At 44.4% G+C, this 16927-nt stretch overlaps 1 protein-coding gene across 1 annotated transcript; it reads left to right on the top strand.

The window, feature by feature from the left end:
* Positions 1–4863: 4863 nt before the first annotated feature.
* On the top strand, positions 4864–7197 carry LOC111560874 (translation initiation factor IF-2-like). The gene is made up of 2 exons (XM_045052147.1): positions 4864–5439; positions 5967–7197. Exon 2 carries the CDS (start codon positions 5982–5984, stop codon positions 6816–6818), a length of 837 nt encoding a protein of 278 aa, XP_044908082.1. The 5' UTR covers positions 4864–5439; positions 5967–5981; the 3' UTR covers positions 6819–7197.
* Positions 7198–16927: the final 9730 nt, after the last annotated feature.

The raw sequence follows: 16927 nt of genomic DNA, 5'->3' as shown, positions 1-16927 counted from the left end.
TCGAATCGAGTTATTCTCTGTAGCTGTCTGCTTATCTCTTTGTGAAGCGCCATCACATCACTGACATGCATGAGGTATGTGTGTATATACAGCCTTTTATTTTCTGACTTGTCTGTCTCGTGGATACAGAGCTGATTTGGGGACCCAAATCTAGTATTCTGGACAGCTAATTTTATTTACTTTGATAGATAGGTATATAGACTGCCCAGGTTAGCTTCTCTGACCTCTCCACATCTCATGGAACTCAATAAAATGTACCAAAAATTACAGAAATACAAAAAGTTCACCTGAAACAGCTATGATGACATCCTATGCGGCTGAAGAGCTTGCCTTGGAAGTGTATTGAAAGTTTCACAATCACAGATCAATCCAGAAATGTGGCACAAAATACACAAAACAGTGCTCCAGAAATCCTTGAGGAACCGATGATTTCATTTTTCGAATATAATCTCTTCTATTTGACATGGAGACCAAAGCACGAATATATGATTGTTCAAGACAAATGTATTAATCACAGCCACACGTGAACACACACACACACACACACACACACACACACACACACTCATACCACACAAAATAATGTAAAGAATAAAATTAACTGAAGCCTGTTTATCACCCCTGAAATGGTACGCTATGATAAAGGGCTTTTTTTCCCCTACTTCTCTCCAGTGTAGGGTTATCATGAGTTACAGCTGCCAAAATTAACACCAGCACGTTTTCTTTAATATAGAGATTAGTCCCCGAGTCCACCTATATTAAAGCAATACATTTAAGGTCCAAAATTATTAATCACATTTATCTATCACAGATAAAAGCTGCCCTGATTATCCTCCAAGGGTGTACTTGTTAGAACTTTCTGGAAAGGAACCAGAGTCCTCATCTGGTTTGCAGTTGCTTAGGCTGGAGGGGAGCTCTCTTTGATAAATTTAATCACATAATTTATGCTTCACATTTTAGTAGTTGCTATGGAGACTTCAGAATGGTTTCATATGTTATATATAGCATTCTTGTACTTGTATCTAATTTGCATTTTAAAGACCTAGTGTCTATCATTTCTCCACAAGTAACTTCGGTGATGGTAGCTTTTAGGTGCTTTATCTGACATGTTTTTAATGCAGTCTGCAATTGGGGTCTACGGTAAGGGATTCTACATGAAATACAATTTCTAAATGACCCTGAGAAGAGTTTATATTTTCATTTAACTTTTTAAAAGAGTAGATTATTCACCATATTCACAAAAGTGCAGCATTCTTATTAACCAAATATCCAATACTCTACTTTTAATTCCAATTCTCCTAGAGTAAATATAACAAGACAGGCAAATGGAGAACGATCACCACTTGGAGATTGGAGAAAGAGGACACAGCTTCCGTCTTCTTTCCACCTAATAACAAGCAGAGGTGCTGTTGGCTCTCTCTGAGCTTCGGGTTTTCACTGATAAATTGGAGTTGATGCTTAGTGTATCAAACCCACAAACATTTTTGAGCCTCACGCACTGTGTGCACACACTCTCACGTGACAGGAACATAATGTACACGTGTTATCTCTTGCACACTCCCCCTACGTTCAAGTAGAAAGAAGCTTGCGTGAATATTTATTTTAAAAGAAAAACCAGGGAGGCCCGATGAGACGCTAGAGGACTCCTGTATTGCGAATTCTCAGAGCCTGGTTTGTGCATTTGAGTCAAAATCTCAGAGATTCTCTTTCTTCACGAAGTGGTGTAATTTTTTTTCCTAGCACGGTTGTGGCTGTAAGTTCAAACACACTGGGATCTCTCACTTACTTTTAATATACTTGATATTTTTGCCGTGCAGAAATGGGCGACGAGGTTTTCAAGCAAAGCGTATACCCTCTAAATTAAAAAATAATAATAATGTTGAGAAAAAAGACGGCACAGATACTCGAAAGTCACAAGGATTTGACATCAATGCTGATGCGAATTTATAGCACATTTTGCCAACTCCTTTTAGTTATTATTTTACTTTCTTCTTAGTATTTAAGGGGTCACCGTATCGGGGAGGTAAAAGACGTGAGAGATGTCTTTTTTGAGTAAGATTTTTCCAAATAAATGATAATTTGTGTTCATGAGTCTTTCTGTCCCTTCCAGATACATTGTTTCCAGTTAAAAAGAGAGAAAATTCATCTCATATAACTGAAACTTAGTACCCTTTAACTAGAATGTCCTAAAGATCTACTGGACATACAGTGCCTTCAGTTAACAATATTGTATTTCAAATTTTGGCTAAGAGAATATATTTTATGTTAAATGTTCTTACCACAAAAAAAGATAGTAAAAATAAAGAATGAGGTCAGGAGGAAACGTTTGGAGGTGATGAATATGTTTATGGTTTCATGGGTGTGTACTTCCAAATTCATCCAATTGTATACATTAAATTTATACAAATTTTTGTGTGTCAACGATACCTCGATGAAGTGGTTTTAAAAATTAGTAAGCTAAAGTCCGACTTCAGCCAGGTCACGATCTCGCGGTCCATGAGTTCGAGCCCCGCGTCGGGCTCTGGGCTGACGGCTCAGAGCCTGGAGCCTGTTTCCAATTCTGTGTCTCCCTCTCTCTCTGCCCCTCCCCCGTTCATGCTCTGTGTCTCTCTGTCTCAAAAATAAATAAATTAAAAAAAATTTTTAAAAATTAGTAAGCTAAAAAGAAAACAGAGAGAAAAGTAAATAATTGTTCTAAACACTGATGGGTAATAGCTTAATAGCTAAAAAAAAAAAAAAGATGAAATATTTTGTTTGGTTTTGTTTTACTTTGTTTTCACCAGAAGTAGCAATAAATAATTCATTTCCTTTGAGACCTTGTCTATTTGGAGGAAAATTTAGCCTAAGCAGGAAATTTTGTTAAGAGGAAATAAGAATTTGGGTTACTGAGGAAAGTTAGGGCTAGAACAATATATTGATGGCACTCAGCAAGTAGGTGATATCTAAAGTTCTAGGGGTATTAACAGGTACCTAGAAATTGCTTTTCGTAATAAAAAGTAAAGTGGCCAAGGAAGAAACGTTGTAATATGCCGACATTCGAGACAGAAGACCCGGTGACACATGCGTAGGTCTTCCTGAGTGAGAGCTGGGTGAGGTGGGATAGTTGCTGAAATAGAATTTAAGGTCTGTTGTCCATGCTGTGCGTTGGTCGGGGGCTGCACGCACTGACGAATGCATGAGTGTTCCTAATTCACATAAAGGTGACATGAGAGGGTTAGTGTCAGTTAGACAGGGAAGAATGTAGGCAGTGAATGGTAACAAGAGTGGGAGAGGATGACAGAGCCAAGAATTTCGAATGGTTCAGAAAGACATAACATTTTAAGAGGCAAGAATGCTGGACAGGTCTACCTTATAAGTAAGATACCAGAATCCCAAGGAAGGCTCTGACAGCTAAAGAAGGAATTTCTAGCTAGAGCCCTACAAATGGTTCATTACGGTCTCTGAATCATTGTTTAACTTTGCCTATTCACATATGAAAACTAAGTATGATTGACAACGTTAATGAAATAAGGGTTACCAAGGAATAAGTTTTTCTCTATGCAAAGTTTTTGCTCAAAATATTGATCTGCTGGGCAAACTTAACTTTTGGGTGTTCTAGCTTCTATGTTTACTCAGTGAGGCAATCCACAGGAAAAGACAAGAAGAAAACCTTTGAAGGAGAGTGACTAAATATGATTCAACTAATAATAAAATGGCGAATATTTGTTAATCTAAGAGAATATGTGTGTGTGTGTATATATATATATATATATATATTTTTTTTTTTTTTTTTTTTTGTCTCCTGACCACTAAGTTACTCTTGGGGGTGTTTCCTCTGATGCTCAGGCTGACAGCAAGATCAGTAGAAGATCTCCTCCATACCAATTATGCCATGAGATTTTGGGCATTGTACATGGAGACTTGGCCTTGAACAAAGGTCATAAAATGCATGTTTTACAGCCTCAAGAGGCATGAAGGGTTTATAACCAGTTGTAAAACAATGGCAATGATATCATAACCATTTTTCAATAGTTGTCAATGTATTAAAATAAAACATTAGAGGGGCGCTGGGGTGGTTCAGTCAGTTAAGCATCCGACTCTTGATCTCAGCTCAGATCATGATCTCATGGTTCAGGAGTTTGAGCCCCATGTTACTCTCCATGCTGACAGTGCAGAGCCTGCTTTGAATTTTCTCTCTCTCCTCTCTCTGCCCCTCTCCTGCTTGCTCTCTCTCTCTCTCTCTCTCTCTCTTTCCAAATAAGTAAATAAATAAACTTAAAAAAATAAAATAAAATAAACATTTGAGTTTCTGCTTAAATATGATGGAATAAACACCCCGTGTCTCTCAGTGAATGCAGTTATAAAACACGAAGGAATACAAGGAGCAGATACTGCACGATTCAAAATTAAAGAGCAGCAGGTTGATTAAAGGAAATCGCTGGAATTCAAACTACTGCCTCAATGACCTGAATGTCCTCCTTTTTTTTCTCTCTTCTCTCTCCTTGGACTCTTATGAACATAGCCCCAAAGCTTAGAAGTAGACACAGGGATGTAGACAGAGAGTGCTTCCGAAGAAGCACTGTTGTTTTATCCAAGAGAGATAAAGGGAAGTCCCAATCGTTAGAGATAGAGTGAAAAATCCATGCTGGTTTTGCTTCCTTTTACTCTTTTCTTCCTGGGCACTCTCACCAAAAATCCTTGGGGCAGCATAAGCCATGGGAACCACAGACCTTGAAGTCTCAATAATAGAGCTGAAGCTTCCTCTCAAATCAAACACCTATGGTCCCAAGGTGGTGGAGTAACCCCCCACCCCTTTACTTATATTTCTTCTCTCTGTGTCCCTCAGCCACTTGTTTCTGGTTACAGACAGAGCGACAGCAATGTAAAGCAGAGGGTAATTGAGAAGTCAGAACCCCCACCTTTTGCTACATAAATAACCGCTTTCATTCCGCTTCTGTAAAACTGCTTATGCGCCCCACCCTAGTCGGAAAGTCCCCAGCCGCTACGCAACCCGGGCCCCAAGTTGCATCAGCCGCTTCGCAACCCGGGCTCCAAGTTGCATCAGCCGAAAGAAACTTCATTTCCCAAGCTTCCCCGGGACGAAATTACCCACAACCCCAACCACCACCGAGCAGAGAGCCTATCGCCAGCCTGTATGCAAATGTAACTCAAAATGGTATAAAAGACCTGTAACCCCGTTTATCGAGGCTCTCCCGCTTTCCAACACTGGGGAGCCCTGGTGCACCAGTAAAGACTCTCTGCCGACGTCGGAGTGCCGTGTGGTTCTTTGCGCCAACTCTCATTCCATAGGGCTTAGGAGCTTGGCTCCTAACATTTGGTGCATTGGCCGGGAATCGAGGGAAGGCAAGAGAACCCCGGCCCCGTCGGTGGATGACTCTCCGGCCCGGGCCACTGACGGACTGACTGAAGACAGACTTCTGTGCCTTTGTCTACACACAGGTATTGTGTTCTATGTTTTGTCTCTGAACTGTGAATTCTGAGGCCGGCCGGCCACCTCAGTAGGAGTGTTGAAGGAGGACAGACGTGTCCTGAACCTTCACACCCCAGCCCCGAGGGACGCCTCGGTGGTGTCTGTAGGGGAGAACTGACAAGTTCGTCAGACTCCCCAAATCCGTAGGCAGGCCTCCCCTGCCATCTGAATCTGAATACCTGGCCGCGGCTCCTTGGTTGTTGTCTAGTCTGTGTTGTCTGGTCTGTGTCGACATTGTAGTCATCTTTGTGTATGTGTGTGTAAGTGTGCTGGTGTGGACGCGTGGACAGGACAGGACGACACAGCCATGGGACAGACATTGACTACTCCTCTAACTTTGACTCTGACTCATTTCTCGGACGTCCAAGCAAGAGCTCACAATCTTTCCCTTGAGGTTCGGAAAGGTCGATGGCGAACTTATTGTTCATCAGAGTGGCCCACCCTATCCGTAGGGTGGCCCCGGGACGGGACTTTTGACCTCTCTATTATATTACAGGTTAAGACGAAGGTAATGGATCCCGGACCACAAGGTCATCCAGATCAAGTAGCCTATATCCTCACTTGGGAGGATCTCATTCGGAATCCTCCGGCATGGATGAAACCCTTCCTCCCTTCCTACCCCCTATCTCAATCTACCCTTCTTCCCCTGAAAACCTCAAAAGACCGAGCCTCAACCCAAACTCCAGATCCGCCCACACCGGTTTTTCCCGATGAGTCCCAAAGGGACTCCCTCCTCCTAGACGCTTTGTCCTCGCCGCCCTACAACCCCCTCTTACAGCCTCCACCCTATAATCCGCCCCTGGCCCCCGCCTTGACCCCGGTGGCCCCTACTTCCCCTCCTGCCTCCAGTTCCTCCTCCCCCTCCTCTCCCGGTCCTGTGGCCGTGCGTCCGGGGCCCGAGCCGCGGCCCCGCCCCCGCTCCCCGCTGGCGATCCCGGCCCCCCTTTTGCCCTGTCGGGGCGGCTCGCGCCGAGGCCGAGTCGCGCGCGGGGCTGCGCCCCGGGGATGCGTGCCCCGGCGGCGGCCCGCGGGACGCCGCGGCGTCGCCCGCCGCTGCGCGTGCGGTGCCCCGTGCCGCGCGGTCCCGTGGGCCGTCGTGGGGGGTGGAGGTTGTGGATCCGGAGCGCCGTTGGTCTCGCCGCCTTGCCCCGGGCGGCGGCCGCGGCGGTCTGGCCGTGGCCCCCTCACCCGCCCGGACTGGGACTATGAAACGGCTCCAGGTAGGGAGAGTCTCCGAATCTATCGCCAGGCTCTGTTGGCGGGTCTCAAGGGGGCAGGGAAACGGCCCACCAATTTGGCCAAGGTAAGGACCATAATTCAAGGAAAAGAGGAAAGCTCCAACGGCTAGATGGGATTCAAACCTATGGGTTGCAGGAACTAGTTAGGGAGGCAGAAAAGGTATATAACAAGAGGGAAACTCCAGAAGAACAGGAGGCTAGGCTAGCAAAAGAGCAGGAAGCACAGGAGGAACGAAGAGATCGAAAGAGAGATAAACGTCTAACAAAAATCCTGGCAGCTGTAGTGACAGAAAATAGAACAGGAAAGTCAGGGGAAACGAAGAGGCGGCCCAAAATAGAAAAAGACCAATGTGCCTATTGCAAAGAGCGCGGGCACTGAATCAAAGACTGCCCTAAGCGCCTTAGAGACTCAAAGAAATCTACCCCCATACTCACCTTGGGCGAAGAGAGAGAGTAGGGGCGTCAGGGCTCTGGAGCCCCCCCGAGCCCCGGCTAACTTTATCTGTAGGGGGGCATCCCACCACCTTCCTGGTGGACACAGGAGCTCAGCACTCGGTCCTAACCAAGGCAAACGGGCCTCTGTCCTCTCGTACCTCTTGGGTTCAAGGAGCGACAGGAAGAAAAATTCACAAATGGACTAACTACCGTACGGTTGATTTAGGGCAAGGGACAGTGACACACTCTTTTCTGGTAGTACCCGAATGCCCATACCCCCTTTTAGGACGAGACCTCCTAACCAAGTTTGGAGTTCAGATCCATTTCTCCAAAGCGGGGGCCCAAGTGCTAAACCGGGATGGCCAGCCTATCCAAGTCTTAACTGTGTCCTTACAAGACGAACACAGACTTTTTGAAACCCCGGTCACCACTAACCTCCTCGAAGCCTGGCTGCAGGACTTTCCCCAGGCCTGGGCAGAAACGGGAGGGCTTGGTCGAGCCAAATGCCAGGCCCCAATCATAATTGACCTAAAGCCCACGGCAATGCCTGTATCTATCAGGCAGTATCCTATGAGCAAGGAGGCTCATATGGGCATTCAGCCACACATTACCAGATTTCTAGAGCTTGGGGTCCTGCGACCTTGCCGCTCACCTTGGAATACCCCTCTCTTACCAGTGAAAAAACCTGGTACTCGAGACTACAGGCCCGTCCAAGACTTAAGGGAAGTCAACAAAAGGACTATGGATATCCATCCTACGGTCCCCAATCCCTATAACTTGCTCAGCACCCTGAGCCCAGACCGCACCTGGTACACAGTACTGGACCTAAAAGATGCATTCTTTTGCTTACCCTTGGCCCCCCAGAGCCAGGAACTGTTTGCTTTCGAATGGAGGGACCCTGAAAGAGGAATCTCAGGCCAATTAACCTGGACCCGCTTACCCCAAGGGTTCAAAAACTCCCCCACTCTCTTTGATGAGGCTCTCCACAGGGACCTAACTGACTTCCGGACTCAACACCCAGAAGTAACTCTACTCCAATATGTGGATGACCTTCTTCTGGCCGCCCCCACAAAGGAAGCCTGCATACGAGGTACCAAACATCTGCTTCGGGAATTGGGAGACAAAGGATACCGGGCATCCGCCAAGAAGGCCCAGATTTGCCAAACCAAGGTAACCTACCTGGGGTACATACTGAGTGAGGGGAAAAGATGGCTCACCCCTGGGCGAATAGAAACTGTGGCTCGCATTCCGCCGCCCCAGAACCCCAGAGAGGTACGTGAATTCCTGGGAACTGCTGGGTTCTGTCGCTTATGGATACCTGGGTTCGCTGAGCTAGCCGCCCCCCTCTATGCCCTCACGAAAGAGAGTGCACCCTTCACCTGGCAGGAAAAACATCAGTCAGCCTTTGAGGCCCTAAAAGAGGCCCTCCTCTCCGCCCCGGCTCTTGGGTTGCCAGACACCTCCAAGCCCTTTACCCTCTTCATAGACGAGAAACGAGGAATTGCCAAAGGAGTTCTAACCCAAAAATTAGGGCCCTGGAAGAGGCCAGTAGCATACCTGTCCAAAAAGTTGGACCCTGTGGCAGCGGGGTGGCCCCCATGTCTTCGTATCATGGCAGCCACTGCTATGCTGGTCAAGGACTCTGCCAAATTAACCCTTGGACAGCCACTAACTGTTATCACCCCGCATGCTTTAGAGGCCATAGTGCGGCAGCCACCGGACCGACGGATAACCAACGCACGCCTAACCCACTACCAGGCCCTCCTACTGGACACGGACCGCGTCCAATTTGGACCTCCGGTTACCTTGAACCCTGCCACGTTGCTACCGGCACCGGAAGACCAACAGAGCGCACACGATTGCCGGCAAGTACTGGCTGAGACCCATGGGACACGGGAAGACCTTAAAGATCAAGAGCTCCCAGATGCGGATCACTCTTGGTATACGGACGGGAGCAGTTACATCGACTCAGGTACCCGGAGGGCGGGAGCGGCGGTAGTAGATGGCCACCACATCATATGGGCACAATCACTACCTCCTGGCACGTCTGCACAAAAGGCCGAGCTGATAGCGCTCACCAAGGCCCTAGAACTATCCGAAGGGAAAAAGGCTAACATATACACAGATAGCCGATATGCCTTTGCAACGGCTCATACACACGGGAGTATTTATGAAAGAAGGGGCCTACTAACCTCAGAAGGCAAAGAAATTAAAAACAAAGCTGAAATCATTGCATTATTAAAGGCCCTTTTTCTTCCCCGAAAAGTAGCCATAATTCATTGCCCCGGGCATCAGAAAGGACAAGACCCAATTGCAACAGGAAATAGACAGGCAGACCAAGTAGCCAGGCAAGTCGCTGTGGCAGAAACGTTGACTTTGACCACAAAACTTGAAGAAACCAATCTTACGACCAACAAATATGCTTACACCCCAGAAGACCAGGAAGAGGCAAAGGCCATAGGGGCTATACTGAATCAGGACACTAAAGACTGGGAAAAAGAAGGAAAGATAGTCCTTCCCCGAAAGGAAGCCCTGGCAATGATCCAACAAATGCACGCCTGGACACATTTAAGTAATCAGAAGCTGAAGTCACTGATTGAAAAAACTGACTTCTTAATCCCTAAGGCAGGCACCCTCATAGAACAGGTGACCTCCGCCTGTAAGGTCTGTCAACAGGTAAACGCTGGGGCTACCCGAGTGCCAGAAGGAAAACGGACTCGTGGTAACCGCCCAGGAGTCTATTGGGAAATAGACTTTACTGAAGTAAAGCCTCACTATGCGGGGTATAAGTACTTATTAGTGTTTGTAGACACCTTTTCAGGATGGGTAGAAGCCTACCCCACCCGACAAGAAACGGCACACGTGGTAGCCAAGAAGATTTTAGAAGAAATCTTCCCCAGATTTGGACTTCCCAAGGTAATCAGGTCAGATAACGGGCCGGCCTTCGTTTCCCAGGTAAGTCAGGGGCTCGCCAGGACACTGGGGATTAATTGGAAATTACACTGTGCATATAGGCCCCAGAGCTCAGGACAGGTAGAAAGAATGAATAGAACAATAACAGAGACCCTTACTAAATTGACCTTAGAGACTGGCTTAAAAGATTGGAGACGCCTCCTATCTCTGGCCTTGTTAAGAGCCAGAAATACACCCAACCGTTTCGGGCTCACCCCATATGAAATCCTTTATGGGGGACCCCCCCCTTTTGTCAACCTTGCTCAATTCCTTCTCCCCCTCCGATCCTAAGACTGATTTACAAGCCCGACTAAAAGGGCTGCAAGCGGTGCAGGCCCAAATCTGGACACCCCTGGCCGAACTGTATCGGCCAGGACATCCACAAACTAGCCACCCATTTCAGGTAGGAGACTCCGTGTACGTCCGGCGGCACCGCTCTCAAGGATTGGAGCCTCGTTGGAAGGGACCTTACATCGTCCTGCTGACCACGCCCACCGCCATAAAGGTTGACGGGATCGCCGCCTGGATTCACGCATCGCACGCCAAGGCAGCCCCAAAAACCCCTGGACCAGAAACTCCCAAAACCTGGAAGCTCCGCCGTTCGGAGAACCCTCTTAAGATAAGACTCTCCCGTGTCTGACTGCTAATCCACCTTGTCCCTGTACTAACCCAAAATGAAACTCCCAACAGGAATGGTCATTTTATGTAGCCTAATAATAGTTCGGGCAGGGTTTGACGACCCCCGCAAGGCTATCGCATTAGTACAAAAACAACATGGCATACACCTATTTACCCCAAAACTGGACAGGGCTTTGCGTCCAAGCCTCCCTCCTCCCCGACATTGACATCATCCCGGGGGATGAGCCAGTCCCCATTCCTGCCATTGATCATTATATACGTAGACCTAAACGAGCTGTACAGTTCATCCCTTTACTAGCTGGACTGGGAATCACCGCAGCATTCACCACCGGAGCTACAGGCCTAGGTGTCTCCGTCACCCAGTATACAAAATTATCCCATCAGTTAATATCTGATATCCAAGTCTTATCCGGTACCATACAAGATTTACAAGACCAGGTAGACTCGTTAGCTGAAGTAGTTCTCCAAAATAGGAGGGGACTGGACCTACTAACGGCAGAACAAGGAGGAATTTGTTTAGCCTTACAAGAAAAATGCTGTTTTTATGCTAACAAGTCAGGAATTGTTAGAGACAAAATAAAAACCCTACAAGAAGAATTACAAAAACGCAGGGAAAGCCTGGCATCCAACCCTCTCTGGACCGGGCTGCAGGGCTTTCTTCCGTACCTCCTACCTCTCCTGGGACCCCTACTCACCCTCCTACTCATACTAACCATTGGGCCATGCGTTTTCGGTCGCCTCATGGCCTTCATTAATGATAGACTTAATGTTGTACATGCCATGGTGCTGGCTCAGCAATACCAAGCACTCAAAGCTGAGGAAGAAGCTCAGGATTGAGCTTCCGGGACAAAAGCAGGGGGGAATGAGAAGTCAGAACCCCCACCTTTTGCTACATAAATAACCGCTTTCATTCCGCTTCTGTAAAACTGCTTATGCGCCCCACCCTAGTCGGAAAGTCCCCAGCCGCTACGCAACCCGGGCCCCAAGTTGCATCAGCCGCTTCGCAACCCGGGCTCCAAGTTGCATCAGCCGAAAGAAACTTCATTTCCCAAGCTTCCCCGGGACGAAATTACCCACAACCCCAACCACCACCGAGCAGAGAGCCTATCGCCAGCCTGTATGCAAATGTAACTCAAAATGGTATAAAAGACCTGTAACCCCGTTTATCGAGGCTCTCCCGCTTTCCAACACTGGGGAGCCCTGGTGCACCAGTAAAGACTCTCTGCCGACGTCGGAGTGCCGTGTGGTTCTTTGCGCCAACTCTCATTCCATAGGGCTTAGGAGCTTGGCTCCTAACATAATCACAGGCCCAGATTTCTGGAGAGAGAATTGAAACAGGGAAGCATTGGGAACGGTGAAGTACTGGGGAGTTGAGAGAAGGAAGAGCTCAGGAAAACAGCCTCACAAAGTTGCTTAGGAGCTTGGCTTACCTGAAAGCTGCTCACGGGCAGATCTGACCCTATGTGGCATTCCAAAGATTTTGAGACAAGGAATAAAAAAGAGCACTCAAACCCAAAGCCCATGCCAGTCACATGGATATAGCCACAGCATCTTCCCTTGATACATTAAGTAGAGTGTGTACCGTTTACACGTCACTCTTTGTCTTAGATTTCCTTTTGCAAGTCTCAGAGCCATGCAACTTTAAGGTAGCATATTGAATGGATTCACATTTCAATTTTAAGAGAAATTATTCTCCATATTGTGGGCTTCAGCATTTATGAAAATGGAAATGTCATGTTGGAAGTGTCGGCAGGAAGTTCTCAAAATTGCATGAGCCAACTTGCCATTGTGTAGCCCAAATCCACCAAAACAGCAACCACCACCTCCACCAACAACAGAAACACCGGAGATGTTTGAAGACCAGAAAATTTTGAAGGGTTGGTTTTTAATTTTTGACCATAAGGTACCATCCACGTTGATGTGATTTTGATTATTTTATGGTCCAAAATGAATGAAAGAGTAGAGAGTAGGATCTGGGCAGCTGGCCGTATTTCCATTCTAATTCACTGGCTGATACTCACAATTTAACTCAACTTTGCTCTAAGAACAGATTTTCAGCCATTTATAAAGATGAGTTTTCTTTGCTTTATTTATAAAGGGGTAAATACCCCTGCACTTAATTCTCAGACATTCTTTCACCTCTTGTGCCCCACCCTAGGCACAAGATTCTCAGGTGTTCTTTCACCCTCGTGCCCCACAATTACAGATCAGCATTTAGGGGCTATACATAAGAATGGAGGAATGGAAATGTTAATGTGAGATACTTGTTTGCTTGGCTTCTGTTAAGTGAGGTAACGAATTGCAAATGGAAACAATGAATGGACCAAACTAAGAGACCGTTTTGCTTCAAGCAGTTTTTGTTTATTAGTTCCATTCACTTCCTGGCTTGTGATCATCATGCAAGATATGCTCCTCTGGGTGTTTTTATTAAGTGGCAGGTTATTTTTTATTTGCTTGTGAGGAGATTTCTTATGTCACGACATGTAACTTCTTTCCCAGCAGATGTTTTATAAAAAGCTAGGAAATGGTGTTTCATGGTGATAAATCTCTTTGATTGGAGGCAGTCTTCGTCAAAAAGGAATATCTAGCACTTTAAGGGCAAAACGCATGATAGGTAATGCCTCAGTGGAGAGTTATCTAGACTCTGGAGTAATGGTGCTGTTCTTTTCTGAGTTAATACGTGACCCTGAGCAAAGTAAGGACATAAAAGAAAGTAGTGGGTAGAAAATTTCAGTGACTTGACCTACTCCCAGAAATAATGACAAATGCAAAACATTTTTAAAGATTAATGAATCAAGAAATGACTAGAGTGCCTCAAATACTGTATTTTCGGGATGAATTAATTCCATTTATGTACTCTTAAGCTAGTGTTTGAGAGACTTAGCTACTCAATAATAGGCTTGATATTTTGTGTACATATTAAAAATATGGATTATAATACTCCTGTCTTTTTTTTAAATTAGAAGCAAATAAATAAATTGTGTTCTCCTACTTAAACTGTGAATAGACATAGAGAACCTGGTTGATTTTCCAATTTAAATTTAGCACTGCACTTGTTGACATATAAATGTTGAAGATCTCATCTTCACACACAACTTTAACTCAAGAAAGAGAATGGAAATGGCAATTCTCAGTGGAAACTGAGAGAGAAAAATTACTCTTTTTAGGACATGCCTTCGCAGGATTGAACAGCTAGTACATGACAATCACTGGGTAGAAGCTGGGAGATTGCACTTAAATTTCCCTACATAATTTTGACTTAATATTTCATATTTTATTTGCTGTTGTATTTAAGACTCGGTTGTAAACATATTCCAGTATCCTTACATTTCTTCAAATATATTTAAAATTTTTTTTTAACTTTTATTTATTTTTTTTGGGACAGAGAGAGACAGAGCATGAACGTGGGAGGGGCAGAGAGAGAGGGAGACACAGAATCGGAAACAGGCTCCAGGCTCTGAGCCATCAGCCCAGAGCCTGACGCAGGGCTCGAACTCATGGACCGCGAGATTGTGACCTGGCTGAAGTCGGACGCTTAACCAACTGCGCCACCCAGGCGCCCCTCTTCAAATATATTTTAAAGATTAGGTACTGATAATTACACAGATATATGTGAATGTGATTTTTCATCCATTTGGAATATTCAACCTAAGAAAATATAAGAAGTCATGGTCTAAAAACTTTCTTTATCAATATTTGTCTTCATCTCTTCTGTTAGTAATAAACAGAGCTTTCTAACTACGAGGATAAGGATACATTAAAGCTCTTGAAATACATGTTCAGATTGCTTTCCAGAAGAGACATACCAAATTCATCCTTTTACCTGTTTTGAGGTACATCACATAGTTGACTTCAGGAACCATTCCAGGTGCACTTGAAAACCATAGTCTGAAGTTTTTGATGTTCTATATAGGTTACTTTGGTCAAGTATTTATTTTGTCAATTTATTTATTTTTCTATATTCGTATTGATTGTTTTATCAGGCCATTCTGGCAGTTACTGATAGAAGTATTATAATTTTCCACAGTAGTTGCAAATACATATTTTTCTTGTTTATTCTGTTAATTTCTCTCTTATTTTAGGCCATATTATTATATACTGCAAGTTTGAGAATTGCAATATATCCCTTATCTATTGTCCTCGGTATTGTTTGGAAAATTCTTACGTAAATTTAATGCTTCTTACTTTGAACTTTACTTTTGGTATTAATATGGCTCTACCAGTTTATTTTGCTTACAATTTGCATGTTTTCATATTTCATCTTTTTAATTTCATTTTTTTTTGGTTTGCTTATATGTAAGATACGTCTCCTCTAACAAGTAAGTATGCATTTTTATTTGACCCAATGAAATAACCTGTATTTTAATTAGAATATTTAGCCCATTAATAGTTAGTATACTTACTGGTGAATTTAAATCTACAATCTTATTTTTTTTTTTAATTTGTGATGTTCCTTTTCTCTCTTTTTTATTTATTTTTTCAGGGAGAGGGGTTACATAGACCAGGTTAGCTATAATAATAGGCACAATCATCTTAATGCAATCATGGGGAAAATTTGAAGCTGGCATTCAGTCCAGATGAGAGTCAGTCTACTTCCCATTTGTCTCTCTAGTTAGAATATGAGCCTGGATATTGGCCAAGGATTCTGTTCCATGACAGGAACTTAACTCCAGTTTTCGTACTCCCTCTTAAGTGAATCTGCTGAAATTCTGCTAAGTTTCTGAGCCTCAGAGACTATATTTAATGTTAGCAATTACTTCAAAGGGAAAAGAGACCAAATGCTAGGCTCAACTCTGTCGTCCCATAGTACCCAGATTTTGAGCCTTTAATTCTTCACTGGCTTAGAAACTCTAAGCACATGTTTTCTCGGAAATCATTTTATCCAACTCTGCTAGTTGTTTTCAGCAAGAGGGATTGCACAAAACAATCCATTTTGCTATTGCCAGAAGCAGAATTCTGGTTTGAATCAACTTTCAACTTCTAGATATATGAGTAATGTTGTTCATTCCGTGTCTAGTTTATTATTGGGCTGGGTTCCAAAATTTCACTTTTTACAATTAGTTTGTTTTTCTCAAAGAAATAAAGTAATAAATATTGATTAGTTACAGGCCAAAGCATAAAGCATTTTTTTTTTTACCTATAACACCCTTGAGCTGTAATACCAATAATGCTCTCATTAATCATTTAAATCCATTTCTTTTCTTATGTGGAATTACAGCATACTTTCTGTGATAATGAAGGCTTTTAGTTATTTTGGAAATATTTGTGGATTCACATTTCCTTACTCTTCCCTATCTCCTCTCAGGGATGGTGTGTTGGTTCTTGTGTCTACCTGGTACTACTTTGTGTCAGCTGAATGGAAGGAAGCCTCCAATCTACACTACCAAGTGTTCCACAGTGTTCTTGGGTCCTTGCTGGTATCGGCTGAAGACCGAATACCATCCCTGCGAGGTGATCAATGAGATATCACTTCGTCTCTCCATTCAAGGCGACACGTTGTCACCAATGACAAGATCCGAGATTTCTGGCGTCTGCCCCAGTTCCAAGGCTTCCGGTTCCCGCTTCCAAGTTTTACCCAGTATGTCTGTGCCTGCAGTACCTCGGCGACCTTTCAGAGAGGTTCCCAAACCCAAAACTTCTGGATTTCCTGAAGAGAAATATAAAGCTCTTTTAATTCCAAGATTTCAGCATCAGACTCAGCCATCATGCTCCTCTCTTTGCCAACGCTGATCTTTCTTACCCAGCTCTGTGTCAGTAGCACTGCAAATTCAGATCTCTTCCAGGGATTCAGATTGTGAGATGGGCAAAACAAAACAAAACAAAAAACCCTTCTGCTTTGATTTTTCTTTTCAGTCTAATTAACACACCGCTCCATTCCAAGACTTGAGCCCAAAGAAGAGTTTGGGACACTTTATTTGACCACATGATTTTCCTTAAGTCCTTGCTACTCAGTGTGGTCCATAGACCAGCACCCCCCATACCACAGGCTTGTTAGTAAGAAATGCAGAAAATGTAAGGGAACACAATCCAGAACTACTGAATCAGAAGCTGAATTTAAGAAAAAACTCTAGGTAAGTGTTATACCTGAGAATGGAGAAGTTCTGCCTTAGTCATATCCTCATGCTCTCCAAACTTGGATTTTGTAATCATTGCAGCCAACTTAATAGGTCTGTCCTTTATGTCTTCAACGTTT

The sequence above is a fragment of the Felis catus genome, chromosome A2 (genome assembly GCF_018350175.1).
Source record: "Felis catus isolate Fca126 chromosome A2, F.catus_Fca126_mat1.0, whole genome shotgun sequence".
NCBI lineage: Eukaryota > Metazoa > Chordata > Mammalia > Carnivora > Felidae > Felis > Felis catus.
The sequence above is the reverse complement of the archived record's forward strand: the minus strand, read 5'-3'. Positions and strand labels throughout refer to the sequence as shown.